The sequence below is a fragment of the Phycodurus eques genome, chromosome 13, assembly GCF_024500275.1.
Source record: "Phycodurus eques isolate BA_2022a chromosome 13, UOR_Pequ_1.1, whole genome shotgun sequence".
NCBI classification, from domain to species: domain Eukaryota; kingdom Metazoa; phylum Chordata; class Actinopteri; order Syngnathiformes; family Syngnathidae; genus Phycodurus; species Phycodurus eques.
Window position 1 is genome coordinate 25,567,329 of NC_084537.1, and position 18,894 is coordinate 25,586,222.

The 18,894-nt window shown below is 46.2% G+C and overlaps 1 protein-coding gene across 3 annotated transcripts in view; it reads right to left on the bottom strand.

The window, feature by feature from the left end:
• The window catches only part of gpr158b (G protein-coupled receptor 158b), a 38,976-nt gene extending 21,709 nt beyond the window's left edge, over positions 1–17,267 (bottom strand). For all 3 annotated transcript variants that reach the window (XR_009769731.1, XM_061695162.1, XM_061695161.1), the window contains exons 1-2: positions 16,118–17,267; positions 10,535–10,640 (exon numbers count right to left, since the gene is read on the bottom strand). Coding sequence is in view for 2 of the 3 variants with exons in the window: in XM_061695162.1 (XP_061551146.1) it covers positions 10,535–10,640; positions 16,118–16,893 (882 nt within the window). In the remaining variant the exon portion in view is untranslated. The remainder of the gene's footprint in view (positions 1–10,534; positions 10,641–16,117) is intronic.
• Positions 17,268–18,894: the final 1,627 nt, after the last annotated feature.

An 18,894-nucleotide genomic window follows, 5' to 3' on the forward strand; every position in this document is an offset into this window, starting at 1 on the left:
GTTCAACCTATATTTCATTGAATACACTACAAAGACAAGATATTCAATGTTCAAACTGATACACTTGATTGTTTTTAGCAAATCACGAACTTAGAATTTCATGGCTGCAACACGTTCCAAAAAAGCTGGGACAGGTGGCAAAAAAGATGGAGAACGTTGAAGAATGCTCATCAAACACGTGTTTGGAACATCCCACAGGTGAACAGGCTCATTGGCAACAAGCAAAGATGGAGCGAGGTTCACAAGTGCGTGAGAAAATAGTCCAACAGTTTAAGGACAATGTTCCTCAACGTACAATTGCAAGGAATTGAGGGATTTCATCATCTACGGTCCATAACATCATCAAAAGGTTCAGAGAATCTGGAGAAATCACTGCATGTAAGCGGCGAGGCCGAAAACAAACATCGAATGCCCGTGACCTTCGATCCCTCAGGCGGCACTGCATCAAAAACTGACATCGATGTGTAAAGGATATAACCGCATTGGCTCAGGAACACTTCAGAAAACCAATGTCAGTAAATACAGTTGGGCGCTACATCCGTAAGTGCAACTTGAAACTCTACTATGCAAAGCAAAAGCCATTAATCAACAACACCCAGAAACGCCGCCGGCTTCTCTGGGCCCGAAGCTCATCTAAGACGGACTGACGCAAAGTGGAAAAGTGTTCTGTGGTCCGACGAGTCCACCTTTCAAATTTTGGGGGGGAAATTGTGAACATCGTGTCTTCAGAGCCAAAAAGGAAAAGAACCGTCCGGACTGTTATGGACGCAAAGTACAAAAGTCAGCATCTGTGATGGTATGGGGCTGTGTTAGTGCCAATGGCATGGGTCACTTACACATCTGTGAAGGCACCATTCATGCTGAAAGGTGCATACATGTTTTGGAGAAACATACGCTGCCATCCAAGCAACGTCTTTTTCATGGACGCCCCTGCTTATTTCAGCAAGACAATACCAAACCACATTCTGCACGTTACAACAGCGTGGCTTTGTAGTCAAAGAGTGCGGGTACTAGACTGGCCCGCCTGCGGTCCAGACCCGTCTCCCGTTGAAAATGTGCGCCGCATTATGAAGCGTAAAATACGACAGCGGAGACCCCGGACGGTGGAACAGCTGAAGCTGTACATCGAGCGAGAATGGGAAAGAATTCCACCTCCAAAGCTTCAACAATTCGTGTCCTCAGTTCCCAAAGGTTTATTGAATGTTGTTCGAAGAAAAGGTGATGTAACACAGTGGTCAACATGACCCTGGCCCAGCTTTTTGGGAACGTGTTGCAGCCATCAAATTCCAAGTTGAATATCTTGTCTTTGTAGTGTACTCAATTAAATATAGGTCGAACATGATTTGTAAATCATTGTATTCTGTTTTTTTTTTACGTTTAACACAACGTCCCAACTTCACAACAATGTCGGCAGATATGTGAGAATGACAAAAAGGAGGCAAGGGACCGATCGGCAGATGACAAAGCTTGGAACATGTTTTGTGCCTGTTAACAGGAGGAAGAAGTGTTTTGAAATGCCATCTGACACAAAAAGATGACAGGTTTCAGTTTGAATTTCTGTCAATCATTCATTCATATATGATGGCCAAAATAGCAATTTGCATGCTCTCCTGACAATTCTAAAGGACAGCGGAAGCGCTCGACAGCCCACAAGACAGAAAAAGGTCAACATTTGGGGCGAAAATGATTCATCAGGCATGGCGAAACGTCAGTTTTGACTTGAAACCACATATCTTTGGTATTTTCTTTGGCTTTTGGGGGGCTGTTTGAGTGAACAAATAAAATGTGTACAATGAAATGTATTTTTGAGCGCCCCTAGGCAAAGTACGACCCGTGGGCCACAGCCCTCGCAGCCTTAATGAAGTCAAAGTAAAACCTGCAGTATGGGCTGCTTTTATTTTGAGGCGCCCGTGTGTCGGCAGTGCAAGCGAACAAGAGCAACTTCGTGTCCGTGTTGCCAATTTACGAGATATCGTCGCTGGATTTATTGACTTTCCCGACCATTTAAAAAACAAAAACAGAGTGGCAACGCCTACTGTGGTCCTCAGGTTAGCAACATTCTGATGTCCTGCGTGGTGGAGGGACAGTGGCGTGCCGTGCCCCCAACGTGGTTAGTTTGATGAACTTGCTAAAGTTGTTATCGAGTCATCCAAATTGTGCTCTTCTGCAGACGGCGGCAGCTGTGACATGCCTGATGTCAGGGGAAATCACGGAGCTTTGCCAAGTAACAGGGACACTAATTCATATCTAAATGAAGAATTAGGGCTTGTTTGCACAATTCGAGCTTCCGCATAATCGCAGCGCGGTTTCCACCTCTACAAGCTTACGCAGCATGTGGAGCCCAAACACTCACGTTGGCTTGAATGCGCAAGTTGCAGACATGCACTCAAATTAAAGCTGCACTAAATTTGGCATGAATGTTCATAAATACTGCAATCCTTCTCTGCGGGGAGGATGATGTGGGCAACTAAATTTATACATGAAGGCTTGCGCGACACACTGTCTCACTTCATTGTGTGTCCAGATTTGTCCTCTGCTGATTCTTGTGCTGTGGCCAATTTGAAAAGGTTAAATGTTTGCGTGTCTGGGTGCACGCCGCATCGTTTGCAATACCAGCAATGATTCCAAACGAAGGATGAATTGGACAGATAAATAAATGGCTGCGATTGGCTAGAAGGATAGCTTTTCAAAACTTTGGAATTTGCCTGGATGACATTGCGTTGCGCAAGTGTTCAGTGAAATGATGATGATTATTTTTTTATTTTGCATGTTATAAGCATGTCATTGCGAAAAGAAAATCAGCACATGAAAGGCGATATCATTAAACATGTTCCATTGTTAAAGTTGAATTAGAAAGACAATGTCTCACATTTCAAATAACAAAAGCACAGTTATAAAGAAAGACTTTTGAAAAAGCTTCACCCACCCAGAGTGTTTAAAAAAAAAAAAAAAAAAAAAAAAAGGCTGTTTTGAGAATAGAAAATTGTGGACAAAAGGCATCGAAAAATGTGTGTTTCAGAAAACATGGCCGCATAAATTGAAAATTGTAAGACTTTTTTTTCCCAGTAGGTTACTTCTTTTAAGGTGCGTGATCATTGTCACTCTTACTATCAAAGTGAAGAAGTGTTTTGTTTATTGTATTTTCATTTTAATTATGGCGTTAAGAATGGTCAAATGTTACTTAAAAATGGACTGAAAAAAATACTTCACTGCTCCTCATATTACATTTGTGTCAAATGTTATTGTTGACAGAACGGATTCATAGACTGCAACATAAATAATAATAATAACTCAGATTTATATTTTGCCTTTCAAGGGGCCTCCTTGAAAAGAAAATCAGAACCTTTACAAAACAAAACACCAACAGAGAAGTGAGCCCAGATCTTGAGGGGATCGTACTAAAAACATTTAGGTGACAAATAAGATGCTGTGTTGGATTCATTCTAATATGAATGTGACTGAAGCTCTAAAGTGCCTCTACAGTTTGTCAAACTCAAATTCACGGTGGGCCAAAATGAAATATTGGGACAAAACTCAATATTGAATGATAAATCACTGCGATGTGCGTGTTTCCCTTTTCTGGAGAAATGTAGCGTTAAAGTTTATCATTGACAACCAACTTAAATTTTGCTCAAACGCTGAATCTGGAATAAACACACTTTTATTGCAAATTGGATTTCTCGTGCTTATAATATTAAACACGAGAAATCCAATTTGCAATAAAAGACATCAGTGGTATTTGTTGGTTGTTTTGTATTTAAATAGATAACATGAACATGTTAACATGTCTCAGCGCCCTTTGCACAATGGTCATTGCACCGGACGATTGCAATATTAGTCGTTCGAACTGCTCTAAGTGCTCGAGGACTCTGCATCTTTTTGCGCAATTGTTTTTTGTCAATGTCTTTATGTCCCCAAAGTGTTCTGTAAATTGACTGTTTGTTGTACTAGAGCGGCTCCAACGACCGGAGACAAATTCCTTGTGTGTTTTGGACATACTTGGCAAATAAAGATGATTCTGATTCTGATTCTGATTCTGATGAATTCTTCTGTCTCCGCATCTTCTGTTTATCTCTCTCCAACTGCCTTTCTTTTTGCTGTAAATCTATTTTTCAAAGGCCCACAACAAAACAACCCCAAAAAGAATGAAGAATGTTCTTCAATAAAAATCCAAACCTCAAACTATTAACAGTCCCTGCCCGGGAGTTGATAAAGGGCATTTCAAAAAAAACAAAACAAAAAAACATTAATTCAATGCTGTTATATTCTTTGTTATAGCCACGTTGCTCCTGTCTTGCGGTCCAAATATAATTACATCGTTGGCCAAATTCGGCCCCCGGGCCCGAGTTTGACATATATGCTTAAAAGCATACACTGTTCGTCGTCTATCGCCAGGCAATGCCCCGCTTCCCTTCAAGACTGTACACAAAGTCACGCACAGAAACGTGACAGCAAATGCTTGTTTCCAAGGCTTGTCTCCTTTTTCTTCAGGCGCAATGAAAAAGCTATAAAACGGTCGTTTTAGGCCGTTCCACTTGATGGATCCCCTTAATCGGGCCGCACTCGGAAAGTTAATCATTGCACTTTGGATACAGAGGGGCTTTTGATCCTCGACTCTCCAACTCTTTGCGCGCACGCTGTAAGGCTGTAAGGCCGTATTGTTAACTGCTTCGCATTTTCTAGATCAGAGTTTCCTCGCATTTTATGCACGTGACACAACCCGTCGCCCGCTCATCTCATTTGGAATTTCTACATTTTGAAGTCGAAGTCCGAGCCGTTCGACCGCGAGGCGTTTCAAGGTGCGGCGGTCCTTAAAGATCTTGATATTGTATGATGAAAGTGGACTTGTTCAAGCGACATGAGTATCGCTATTCCTCGTGTCACGAAAGCGCCGATGGATCATTTTAGGTTGCGTGAAGAGGACATTTTGTCTGGCCCCCAAAATATCTAAGGAGTGAATTGTAACAGCTCCCGCTGTGTGTGTGACGGCGCGCTGCCTGCGCTTCTGCTGATTGCGCCATCCATCAAAAGCACTCGGTTCGTTGTTAAAGAGAGAAACATTTCAAATCTATCGGTATCGCCCACACTGCTGGACCACCGCCCGATTTAAGTTTATGCCATAGCAGCATTTCTGTCATGGGTAATACAACAACATGTACCGTAGAAGATTCATTGTACATTATATCGGTTAATTGTATATGAACCGAGAAGATGTTGTACTGATCAAAGAGTAACGGCCAAGCTTCCAGGATGTACTGTATATATATATATATATATATATATATATATATATATATATATATCCATTGTTTATGTTGATGACCCCGGGGGTGGATGAGAGTCGCCCAGAGTTCCTAAAGGCTCTGCATGTTGTGGGTCTGTCCTGGTTGACAAGCCTCTGCAACATCGCGTGGACATTGGGGACAGTGCCTCTGTATCGGAAGACTGGGGTGGCCCGGAGGGTGCGTTCCAACTACAGGGGGATCACACTCCTCAGCCTCCCTGGTAAGGCCTATTCAGGGGTGCTGGAGAGGAGGCTCCGTCGGGAAGTAAAATCTCCGATCCAGGAGGAGCAGTGTGGTTTTCATCCTGGCCGTGGAACAGCGGGCCAGCTCTACACCCTCGGCAGGGTCCTCGAGGGCGCGTGGGAGTTCGCCCAACCAGTCTACGTGTGTTTTCTGGACTTGGAGAAGGCGTTCGACCGTGTTCCTCGGGCAGTCTTGTGGGGGGTGCTTCGGGAGTATGGGCTACCGAACCCCCCGATACGGGCTGTTCGGTCCCTGTACGACCGGTGTCAGAGTTCGGTCCGCCTATCCGGCAGTAAGTTGGACCCGTTCCCGATGAGGGTTGGACGCCGCCAAGGCTGACCTTTGTCACCGATTCTCTTCATAACTTTTCTGTTCATAAGGTATTCCCCGACGCTTCCCTGGTGAGGTGTTCCGGGAACGTCCCACTGGGAGGAGACCCCGGGGACGACCCAGGACACAACGGAGAGATAATGTCTTTCGGCTGCCTCGGGATCCCCCCTGGAAGAGTTGGAGGAAGTGGCTGGGGAGAGGGAAGTTTAGGCGTCCTTGCTAAAGCTACTGCCCCCGCGACCCGACCTCGGATAAGCGGAAGAAAATGAATGAATGAATGAATGAATGAATGAGTGAATGAATGTTACAAAAAGCTGTGATTTTAAAGGGATTAAATCACATGCTGACAGATGGAGAAATCAGTCTTCTCTTTTCTGAGGAGTTAATTGGCTTTCAGAAAATGCAGTAGGAGTATTCAAGACCACATGAAAAGGAGAGTGTGATAACCGAAGACAAAAACCAGCGAAGGAAATTGGTGCATAAATAGTCATGGAAACAGAAAGTGAGGCAGAGAGCGGGAAAGCGAGGCAGCGCGGGGTTTAGAGTGGGTAACCCTCTTTGGCTGTCATCGCAGTTTACACTCATTAGCAGCACTCGGCTTCTGAAGCCCTTTATCTCCAGCGACACATTTTCTCGAATGGGCTGAGACAACAAACACACGCACGCATATGCAAACACACGCGGCCCCCTTTTGAAGCTCACCGCGCTCACGCGTGACAGAAAACCCTTATTCAGCTCCTCGTTCGACTCGTCGAGTCCCGATCATCAGAACGAATCCTTGTCCGAGCTGTTGAATCATTACAGGAGTCATCGTGTAAGAGACTACTCATCCATAAATGTACGAGTGAGTGTTTAGGTCACGTGACCCATCCCGCTTCCTCCACAGCCTTTGCTGGAACAAAGAAACAACAAGGCACTGAAGCGCTTCAAAGGAAAAAAATGATCATATGTGGTACAAAAATCCAGCTAACTTCCTGCTCAATGCCGAACCTGAGCCGACGCCAACCTCGCGTCATCTATTTCGATGTCGGTGGGCCGGCTGCGCGACCTTGTTGCGTTTGCGCGAGCGTCAGTGTTCCTATGCAGAGTTGTGTTGTACATGCGGCTCCTTTGGTGCGCCAACGCACCCATTTTACACGGGAAAAATCTCACGGCGCACCACCCAACAAAAATGTTGTTCGATTGTAAATACTGAACTAATAATGTTACCCTTGCTTGACTTGCAAATGTACTTACTCAGAGTTCGATCTCGCAAGCAATTATTCTGTTATATGAATGCCAGCACCGGTTTCAGAGCATTTCATCGCTCTGCCTGTCACTATTATCTATGCCCTGGAAGCTTGTTGACTCCAACCGTTTTATAGTGGGCATAATGGCGCGTTTACGACTCGTGACGTTGCCCTCGCGCTGCCGAGCAGAAGAAGTGACAAGAGCTCGCAGTTCAAGGAGACGCCACGTCTCGAGGACGAGAGACGTTAATGTTGTCGAGCTGCGCCGAAGCGACACGTCGCAAATGGACCTTGAGTGAGGAGCACGTACTGTGCAGAGCTCAGATGCGCCGCCGCATTCAAAAGAAAGACCGCATTGTTATTCATTCGCCCTGGGAGACTCGAGATGAGCCTTGAGTTGACTTCTCACACGGCTTTCTTGTATTTCATGAGAAAGAGGCTTTTTGTTGCTTCGCTTGGCTCAGACGTTGTTTTAACCGAGCAAAGTTCCACCGAGTTGTTCACGAGTGCGCTTAAGAGAAGAAAAGTGTCTCCCACACGCCTCACTTTCTTCCCAGACTCGGAAAATCATCCAGTTCGGGGTTTTGGAATTTACAGATCGTTTGACCCGAGAAGCAAGCGATGGGAACCCAAGAGAAACATAAGCGAGAGCGACACAAAAAGTGAAAAGACGAGCTAATCCCCATCTCGAAAGCAGCCCCGCAAGCAAGAGCCGAAACCGACGCTTTATGATGAGGAGTCATTATTTTGAGTAATTTGCCTTGGGTGTCCATTTCACAGAGTGTCTTTGCATTTCACAAAAGCAATCCCGGCTTTGCAAACAGGAAAAACAAACTTTCACTTGGCATTCTGACCAGCTTGTTTTTTGTCAATTCCTTTCATGTAATATCAAAGAAAATGCAAACTGAGTCACTTCCTCGTTTAACTTACATTTCAACCTGCGTTTCCATCATCGACAGATACCAGAAGACAGTTAGAATATGACGTTATCAAATCAAAGTTAATGGGCGCATTAATAATGAAAATATTATCGGATCTGCTTTCGGAGTCGAACCTCTTTTAGGGCAACCTGAGTGATGAAACTCCACATGCGGTGGACAGCTGCCATGCATCTTAATTCACCCCGGCTGGAAACAAATCATCTGCCGGCTTTGATTACGTGACGAAATGAAATTATCCGTGGCAAAGTCAAATTCATGGTATTGTCGATATAAGTCCTCCCTGACAAAACCTCTTTGGCTACGTTGAAAATTTGAGTCAAGCACAAAGTCTTGAATCTCGCCTCCTACGTTTCTACTCAAAAAAGATCAACAACGGTGATGACTAAGTTGCCACTGAATCACTGCAAAATGTTGAAGCATCATCATCATCGTCATCGTCGGAGGAGGAGGAGGAGGATGAAGAGGAGGAGGAGGAGGAGCATACCAGGTGGGAAAACGTGGAATGTGGTCACGCATTCTTCCAAAGCGGAGCGACCCACAAAACTACAAACCGGCCGGCCAGCTCGGTATGAGGGGCAGCAGACTCAACAGTAAATATTTGACATTTAATACACAGTTGTGCTTCTGTTGCAAAATTAATATGTATATATATATATATATATATATATATATATATATATATACAAATTTTAAAAAACATGACTCCTAATACTTAAAGGGATTCTGGTCATTTGTGTCTAAATACAGAACATGAAATATGTTTGAAGATAAGTGCCGAACATACTGGGAACTATGTCGTACTGAATTGTTGAGATAAAGCTAAAGCATCTTTTCACCATTTCAGTGGTCCAGATTTTGGGGGCGTGGCTAAAACCGAACCCAAGTACGCACGTTGGCTTTCTGGCATGAGTCGGCCCTCCCCAACTGTAGAAGTACTGAGCGCCTTCATTCCATCAGTGGCAAGTCGCCACAATTGTAATAATAGCGAGTAATAATAGCTTAATCCATTTCCACCACTACAGCATGTAGTTATGCATCTTCCCTAAAGTGTTATGTGTTTTTGTGATATTTGGGCTAAAGTGTCTCTGTTGTGTGGACCCACGGACAGTGCTAGCTCCCGCTAGTTAGAGATATAACCTACTACCAATCAGAGCAAAGCAGGCTAACCCATATTTAAATTGAGGAGAGCAGTGATCCAGTAAGAGCAAAGCTTCATTGACAAAATAGAATATTCATGAGAAATTCAGTCTGCCAGGTGTCTGGGACCAATTGGAATACGTTGAAAAAGGGCATCCTGGGCATTTCCAACCCAAATTATCGAGCTACCTACCTGATGAAAAATACATCAAAGCTGCTAAGCAATCAATCAATCAATAAATAGGTGCGGCATGGAACCTTTAAGAGGCAAGTTGTGTCTGGAGTCGACAGCAGCCCCTGCACGAGTGTGTGTTCACTGTTTGTTCGCGTTCTCGCAGCGTTCAATAAACGAAAGACCGAAAAGTGCGTCGCCGACTGTGGTTCTCCTCTCCAGTAAGTACAGTACCTATTTGCCATTCGCTATTCGAGGATTTAATGTGGAATCTATTCGCTCAATAGTATGCCTATTCGCTGTTTTGTATACTTTTAAAGAAAGTGGGAATATTGCTATAAAAAGTACAAGATAGCGGCGGACACGATACAGTGACACCGTGCTTTTCGCCACAAATAGCAAAAATCTGCGGGGACTTGATACCCGCCCTAAAAAGCAGTGTAATTGCATATAGATGCCACGAGATGGCGGCAAATCACTACTCACTATATGGCCAAATGAAACTCCTCAACTCACTTCAACATATTGCCGCCAGACAGCGCCAAAGCAATACTGTTCTTGATTTGGCCTGAGCGCGAAAACGGTGAATAGGTGAGTTTTTCAGCAAATAACTGAGGGTGGGCTCCCAAAGAAAATCTGCAAATATGCAGCTGAGCAGATCAAAACATGAAACTGTCCCACGACCCGAATGTTAAGACCGAGGAAAACGTAAGGCGGGCACACAGACGAAGAGCACGGTCAATTATTCAAAGCATCTTGACGCAATCCATTGCACTGCATTTATTCTACATGGTATGGCCAGCGACAGAACTCCTTATTCTCCTTATTCAGCTTCCCCACACTCCTATTAACCTCTACCATATTCAAAAACACTTTCTTAAACACATTTGAACTCTTAAACATAAAGTCATGCGCAGTAAGACTTCTTTGTAATATCTGTTTCAATAAAACGTTTCTTTTGTTTGTTTGTTTACTGTGTTAATGTTTTAGGCTAGGAAGTGTTCATTTTACCGCAACGACAAAAGGACAGCATACACTCAAAATCCCAAGATATGGTTAATTATGAGCAATATGAATTAAAAAAAAAAAAAGTCTACAACAGTGCACAGTGACTGTGCAATATAGCGAGGGAACACTGTAATCGGGGTAACTCAAAACAAAATCAGGGAAACGATCATTACAGGAAACGGCACCTACTTCCATACTGGTAAGATTGCAGCGATGTGTCCCGGCAAACCAGCCGCTGTCGGAGCACTGGTCGATATCCACATCCTGCAAGTTGACGTCCACGCGGACCGCACCCCTGCCGAGGCGATAGAGCACACAAATCATTAAGGGAAGAAAGAGGACCACGGAGTAGCTGTCGTCGATGAGTAAAGGAAAAGAATCATCGAATTAGTGCGACTAATGAAGTGTTGGAAAAATACATTTAAGAGCAGAGAACGTTAGCCTCAAGTGAAGTCATGTCAAGAGTGGAAGAAAGCGTGGAAATTAAAAGTGTGGGAGTTAACAAAAGTGAACAAAAGGAACGCTTGAGCAGCCTGAAATCCTTTTCAAAACTCAAATACATCTTCCCACACGTGGGACTTTGTTTTCTTGTCAGTACGAGACTGCAGTAGTATAAAGACATCTTCATTCAGGCAATATGTTACGATAAAGGCTGGGACAAAACAAAAGGTAAAAAAATCAACTTATTGACAGTCTCAGCAGTGGCAGTTTCCGGTATGCGCAACATGTGCGGCGGCACAGGCTGGCAGCGCCCACGTGCCGGAAGATGATGCGGTGCGCAGCCAGCCGTCGAACGCCGCCGCTCAGGTATCTTCGGCCTTGAGTTTTTTCCCCATTTTTTAAGATTTGTCTTTTGCCAACAGCGGGTCTCGCTCAGGGCGCCATTCCAGCTCGGACTGACCGATAGCAAGTATTTGTTTTGACCGGAGGCCGACTTTATCAATCTAGGAGATTTTGGTGACAGGTCATCTTATTTATCTGCATGAGTGTCAAAATGATATTGACAGGTCTCAGTATGATGCCACAATAATAAACATATTGTTCAATTTATAAGTGACAAGCTCGATGAAAACAGCATTTTGATCTTTGCGAGATTTTTTTTGAATTCAGCTCTTATTTTGGATCGTACGACATGGTGCAGGAATACGAAACGTTGTTGTGGTCAGTGAATGTTTTAAACCAGCCGTTGTATAAGCACAAAGTGACGTCATTTCCTTTGGCAACTCAGTTGTGACTTAGCTGTGCTTCGCGTCCATAACAAGGCCCATTTATCACTCTAGCGTGCGGTTAGCAAGCTAACGATGGCGACACCCCGAAAATGTCACAGAGCACCTCGGTGACATTTTTTTAAGCTCCCAAAAAACGAGGAAATAAACAAGCGATGGACTGACTTTTTAAAGACGCGCAGATGGCGAACTGAACATCAACACCACCGGCCGACTCCGCAGTGCGCATTTTACGCCGGATAGTTGAGTAAAGTTTCACCGGAGACAACATGGGCGACTTGATCCAGGCGAACGGGGCAGTGGCGAGCGTCCAAGTACCCGGGCTCCCTCCGACCGCGCCGCCGCCGTCGTCGGGTGCCGTGTTCGGCTGTGTCATTAATGCCGCCGACAGACAACGAGGGTAAGTTGACTTGTGTGCTTATTTCCATGATTTGACTGACTTCCTTTTGGCGCATCCATTCGACACGCCCGCAGCGTCTGAGATCTTATTATTTTGAAGCCTGATTTGATATACTTAGCAATTTCTTTTTATTCATTCCATTTTGGCAGGCTTGTTGACATTACTCCTCTCTGTGGTTTGTCGAATGTACCTGCCACTTTTTTGGGCCTGCTTAGTCCCACTTTAGAAAGTACTCATGTGTCTTCGTGTTCCAAAAAAAGTCCTCGTGTGAGGGTTCGAAATCATTTTCTCTTTAGTGCCGCTGTGGATGAGCCTGACACCCGCTGTCTCCATCTGCCTGCGGGGAAGTGGAGCAAACAAGCACGGAGAGAGGATTTCAACACCACCTCGCCTCCTGAGTCCACAACCGGACAGAATGAGAGAGAGAGATGTGACCGCTTCATCTACATCGCTCTCTGTCATCTGTCAAGATCTTCACGTATGGGGAATTCTTCAATTAAAAATGGCCTGTGCGGAAAGTTAAAAAAAAAAAAAAAATGGGGACATTTCACAAGAATACGACGGAAGGCTGGAGCTTTTCGGTCCAGACGTTCTATTTTTAGAAACGTCATCGCACCGCTGCGATGACCGGAGGAGGCGGGCGAAACATTTCGAGCTCACGCGAGAACATGAGAAGGGAAGACATGACGTGTGCTCCGAGCGGTGGCGCTTCAACCAACGCTGGAGTCCATTTTCTCCACACCTGTTTTGCCGTTCGGGGTGTAAAGCTTCGTTTTCATTGTCAAACTGCTACAAATCGCCATTACTCGTAATCATTAGGGAAGCAGGGGTCCGTGAAAATAAAATCCCTTCTTAAAAGGATCTGATGACATTCATAGAGATCGTATGATTTCACTCAAATGTGACTGAGGCCTTTATCTACCTAAACTACACAGGATACGGGACGTTTTTTCGGTAATTCCATCTGTTTCACAAGTGCATTTTAATAATACTGCTTATTTGCAATATTCAAGTCAGGCGTCCCTCGGGGTCCATCAAAAATTTGCAGGGGGTCCCGGACCCTAAAAAAGGTTGAGAGCCACTGCATTAGGGTACACAAAGCCCTCCTCGGTGGCGCTTGAATATTAAGTGCTAATTGGCAACGTTAGAGGCGTACGCGTGCAAGGCTGAACAGTTTCTCGCATGTTTTAAACATAAAACAGCCCGATTCTTTATTTCAGGAGACAAGTGTCTAATAATACACACGCAAGTCTAACTTGTAACCAGTGTTGGGGAGTAACTCCTTCCATGTAACGAGAACCACTTTGTTAGAAGCATCCAAGTGCATGCGCTCAAATGAAGAAAAGTCATCCAAATGTAATCCGTTGTAATGAGTTATATTACTTCGAGAAAGTCATTGAAATAGTTTTTCAGGAGGCTCATTTGTAACTGTCAGCAGCTTCCCGAGAATCGGATGAAAGATTTTGTCGAAGTCGCGGATGGCGAGTGAGCGCGAATACTTGGTAAGGGCAAAATCCCAAGTTTCAGCTCAGAGCCCAGTGAGGAAAAGCGGCTCAGAAGATGGACGGATGGAAATCACAAGTCACTTGGCCACAACAATGTAGCAAATATGAAGGAAGACCTCGACTGCCTTTCCTTCAGGCTTTCTTTCGGATCAAACTGGACCACAAGCTGCTTGATACGCTGCAACTCACGCTGGCATCGGCGGCCAAATGCCGCACTTTATCTATCGCCCATTATTGTTCGCTCACACTATTATCCATGCCTGCGCCCCTCCTTGCCAGATGAGTGTTTAGACATGCATAATTGCCACCCACTCACACGAAGGCCACTGGAGGGAGGCAGAAAAAGCCTGCGCCGCTGCTGCGCACAAGTGGCGCCATCGTGAAGACGGGCCCAGCTGTGCTTTGACACGAGAGCATTCGGAATGAGAAAGGTTACCGCTTCTTCTTCACCGTCTGCCTTCTCACTTCATATACTTCAGTATTTGCACTCAGCTCATATAATAATGTCCATGTCATGTACAATGTGGTGTCTTGTGGCAGTCATAATGCTACAAATTCTCAACTTTAACACCATAGCATTATTGTAGTACAACCCCAATTCCAATGAAGTTGGGACGTTGTGTTATACACAAATCAAAACAGAATACAAGGATTTGCAAATCATGTTCAACCTATATTTCATTGAATACACTACAAAGACAAGATATCGAATGTTCAAGCTGATCCACTTGATTGTTTTGAGCAAGTAATCATGAACTTAGAATTTCATGGCTGCAACATGTTCTAAAAAAAGCTGGGACAGGTGGCAAAAGAGACGGCGAAAGTTGAGGAACGCTCATCCAACACGTGTTTGGAACATCCCACAGGGGAACAAGCTCATTGGGAACAGGTGGGTGCCACGATCGGGTAGAAAGGTGCGTGACAAAATAGTCCAACAGTCTAAGGACAATGATCCTCAACGGACAATTGCAAGGAATTGAGGGATTTCATCATCTACGGTCCATAATATCATCAAAGGGTTCAGAGAATCTGGAGAAATCGCTGCATGTAAGCGGCGAGGCCGAAAACCAACAATGGATGCCCGTGACCTTCGATCCCTCAGGAACACTTCAGAAAACCAATGTCAGTAAATACAGTTGGGCGCTACATCCGTAAGTGCAACTTGAAACTCTACTATGCCAAGCAAAAGCCATTTATCAACAACACTCAGAAACGGCGCCGCCTTCTCTGGCCCCGAAGCTCATCTAAGATGGACCGACGCAAAGCGGAAAAGTGTTCTGTGGTCCGACGAGTCCCCATTTCAAATTGTTTTGGGAAATTGTGGACGTCGTGTCCTCCGGGCCAAAGAGGAAAAGAGCCTTCCGGACTGTGATGGACGCAAAGTTCAAAAGCCAGCATGTGTGATGGTACGGGGCTGTGTTAGTGTCACTTACACATCTGTGAAGGCACCATTCATGCTGAAAGGCACATACAGGTTTTGGAGAAAAAATACGCTGCCTTCCAAGCGACGTCTTTTTCAAGGACGCCCCTGCTTATTTCAGCAAGACGATGCCAAACCACATTGTGCGCGTGTTACAACAGCGTGGCTTCGTCGTAAAAGAGTGCGGGTACTAGACTGGCCCGCCTGCGGTCCAGACCCGTCTCCCGTTGAAAATGTGCGGCGCATTATGAAGCGTAAAATACGACAGCGGAGACCCCGGACGGTGGAACAGCTGAAGCTGTACATCGACCGAGACTGGGAAAGAATTCCACCTCCAAAGCTTCAACAATTCGTGTCCTCAGTTCCCAAAGGTTTATTGAATGTTGTTCAAAGAAAAGGTGATGTAACACAGTGGTCAACATGACCCTGGCCCAGCTTTTTGAGAACGTGTTGCAGCCCTAAAATTCTAAGTTCAAGATTATTTGTTTATCAGTTGGAACATTGAATATCTTGTCTTTGTAGTGTATTCAATTAAATATAGGGCAAACAGGAGTTATAAATCATTATATTCTGTTTTTATTTAGGTTGAACACAACGTCCCAACTTCATTGGAATTGGGGTTGTACATTACAGTGTATGACTTTTTTTCAAATCTTGAAATGATGGTATCTATTGTGTTGCCATCCCGGGCAGCGCAACGGTGCATGTCGTCGGGGCGTTACAGCGGAAACGGAATCTGTGAGTTTGCGGCTGCACCCCGTGAATTTTCTCTGGGTACTTCCTCCAACATTCCAAGAGCGTGCACGTTAGGTTCATCGAAGACCCGAAATTGCCCAAAGATTTGAATGCGAGTGCGAACGGTTGTCTGTCTACATGTGCCCTGTGATTGCCCGGTGACCACACTTTGGGTGGAATTGATGACAGAGAGGGGAAAACAACAACAAGGCTTTTTCCGTCCAGGGCAAGGGGGCAGGTGCTGGAGCACCGCTCGGGTCCTGTGTGCGCACGTGCCTGGATATACTGATATCATACTGATATTGACTGTATATTCATGATGATGACGAAAGTCACTCTGGTGAATGCAAGGCTTCAGATAGTTTCGTTCGTTATCCTCGATGTTATGAGTATGACGCGTGCACATGCAGACACGCTCCTCTTTGTTCTTCGCGTATTTTGAAAGTCGCTCGGCCAAGTGGTTCTCCGTCAGCAACGTTCTCTCACCTGAATCGGAGGCCCGAATCTCTCTCGAGTCCGTAGAAGCCGGCGGACAAGGTGAGAAGCCAAAAGGGCACGAAAGCCCCGCTGTCGCACTCCAGGTAGGGCGCGGACCACCTGATCTGCTCCTTGTCCAGAAGGTGAACTCCAGTCTTGGGGTCCGCCCTCCTTCCGTTGACCCAGCCGGACCGATCGGGGCTCCCGCTCTCCTGCAGCAGCACCTCCTGCTCGCTCCTGGTCGCCTGCAGCGAGACGTGCGTGCCGGGCGCCGGTGAGTCCCCGCGGAAGCTCACCGCGGCCCTGTGGATTTTGGGGTCCCCCTCGAGCATGCGCCGAACCAGCGCGCGATACCACCGAAGGTCCCGCTGCCAGGTGTCCTCTCGGGAGCTGTTGGCCTGCAGGATCGTGTTCAAAAAGTTGGCGGCGTGCGTCACGGTCTCCAGGATGCCGTGCAGCGAGTAGTGCGAGGCGACGCGCGCGCCGCCCCGCAGGCTGCTCAGCTCGTACCTCCGCGAGCACTTGACCTGCCTCAGCGCCGACGAGTCGCCGCTGTGGAGGAAGGCGGTCACCACCCTCGGGAGGTCCTCCTCGATTTTGTGCGCCACGACCGTGCGCTCGGTCGCCGGCCGCTGCTGCTGCTGCTCGGATGCGTCGATGCTTTGGGCGCTGCTCAACGCCGGAGGGTTCTCGTCTCGGTGGTTTTCCGACCACTCCACGTAGCCGTAGTTGGAGCCCAAAACGAGCCCCGTTTGCAGAAGCAGGACGAGGAGAGCCATCATCATCCTCCTCCTGCTCCTCCCCCTCCTCCGTCTCCTTCTCCTTCTCCTTCTTCTTCTTCTTCTTCTTCTTCTTCTTCTTCAGGGACAGCGAGGAGAAAGTGTTGCGAGCAGGTTTAAGCAGCGCAAACAAGAGGATGTGCCCTGCACGATGACGATCGGAATTGCCCACTTTGCATTGCGCTCGGGATCCCCTCGCGATTGCTCCTCAACCGGTTCGCGCTCCATGTGAGAGGAGCGAAGAAGAGGCAAATTCTTCTTCGAGTTCCCCGCTGCAAACAACAACAACAACAACAACAACAACAAGAAGAAGAAGCCACCTGAGGTGTCGCCCAAACCCACCGCTGTGCGTGTGCGCGGGCGCGCGCGCACGCGGTCCTTTCTCACCGCCAGTGTGCCGGAGGTGGGCGGGGCGTGGGAACGGACCGGAGCTGTCCGGTTCTGAAAGGAGACTGCGATAGCGTAATAAGCCGATTATAAATGCTTGCTGTGGTCGTTTGCGGAAGCGCCATTTTCGTCCAATTTGAATGTCCTTTTGGAAATCAATTCACGTCGCGAGTCTTCGCATTATTGCCGGTTGTTGCTCGTCCCAAATTTGTGAAGTAACCTTTTGCAAACGCTGAGTGGCAAAATGTCCCAAATGAACGTTCCTGATTGGCAAGCGCTTTTCTCAAGATGCTGCTTCCATTTGGGATTCGGCAGATAGTTCTCCTTTCCCCGTGAAAACTAACACGTGCCTCTTCGTGTCGAAAGAATCCCTCTTTCTTTTCCAAACGGCCCTTCTTCGCCTTTGCCGTTCATGTTGTTGCAATCCACCAGAGGGATCTGCGACGAGGCAGCCATGTTGCGTTCTCGCAATCATAGACGGCAAAATAAATGGCATCATTTCGGAGATATGAATGAGCATGTAGGAATTTGCGAAAGTGTGGGAACTCTTGCATGACTTTGCCGTTATTACGATTGTTTAAAGACAAGAGCGTAATGGCTTTAGTGAGTAGTTGGGATCATTTCTGCCATTTTGAAGGGCAACACGTAAATTGTGTTTGTCTTTCCGAGATGCTGCTGATACTGATACGGTCGTTTGGATTCTTATAGGAATAAGGATGTGTATGTATCCGTATTTCGGACTTATGTTATCCTAGTATTGTTTTAGTACTATATTGATGTTCCATAGGATCATAAGAAAGTAGAGTAAATACGTTTGGCTTTTCCAACGTAACTTAACGCAAGTTGATTTCCTGATTTATGTTGTTGTTGTTTTGATGTTGCTTTGAAACACGTTGGGGAACTAAAGCATTGCTCGCCGCGTTGTGCGACGGCGAACGGAAAACGGGCGTCGCGGTGCCCGGGTGGACTCAGACGCCGTTGTCATGGCAGTAGAAAGTGACGACTGCGGAGCTCTCCTGACACGACGCCCACCCAAAGCGATAATGAAGGCACGATTACACGGGATGACATGAGACTCGAGCAAAGATGAAGCAGACAACACCTGCGTGCGATGAGCGCTCCTGACCCTTCGATTTGATGTCCTCCTCTTCTCCAAGCTGCACCGCCTCTCCTCGCCTCATGAATATTTCAGAGTCATTTGCTTCTTCCTCTGCATGCTTCGCTTGGCTTCGTGCAAGCCGCAACCACGGCAGAGACTCTACTGCGACAGCCATCTCGACTACTCACGCGCTGCTCGCTCGGAGGAAAAAGGGATTTTTGCAAGCGAGATGCATTTGCGCATCAGTTAGAAATATGCTGCTAGTTTCTCAAGGATTAACCAACGATTTGCCCGTGAGTTATTGGGCCGTGTTTTATGGGCATTTGCTTTGTTCGGGTCAAATCAACAGCCGTGGCTCACAAGCATGATATTCTTTCCTTTCCGGGTCAGCCAGAGTGCATTATTTTAGAGGATATAAATGCTTACAGTTCCCGAACTGAGTCCAAAAATCACCGCAGCATAAGTAACCACACTCTAATTGCGCATACATCCCGATGGCTTTCGGCAGAATGAATCCCAGA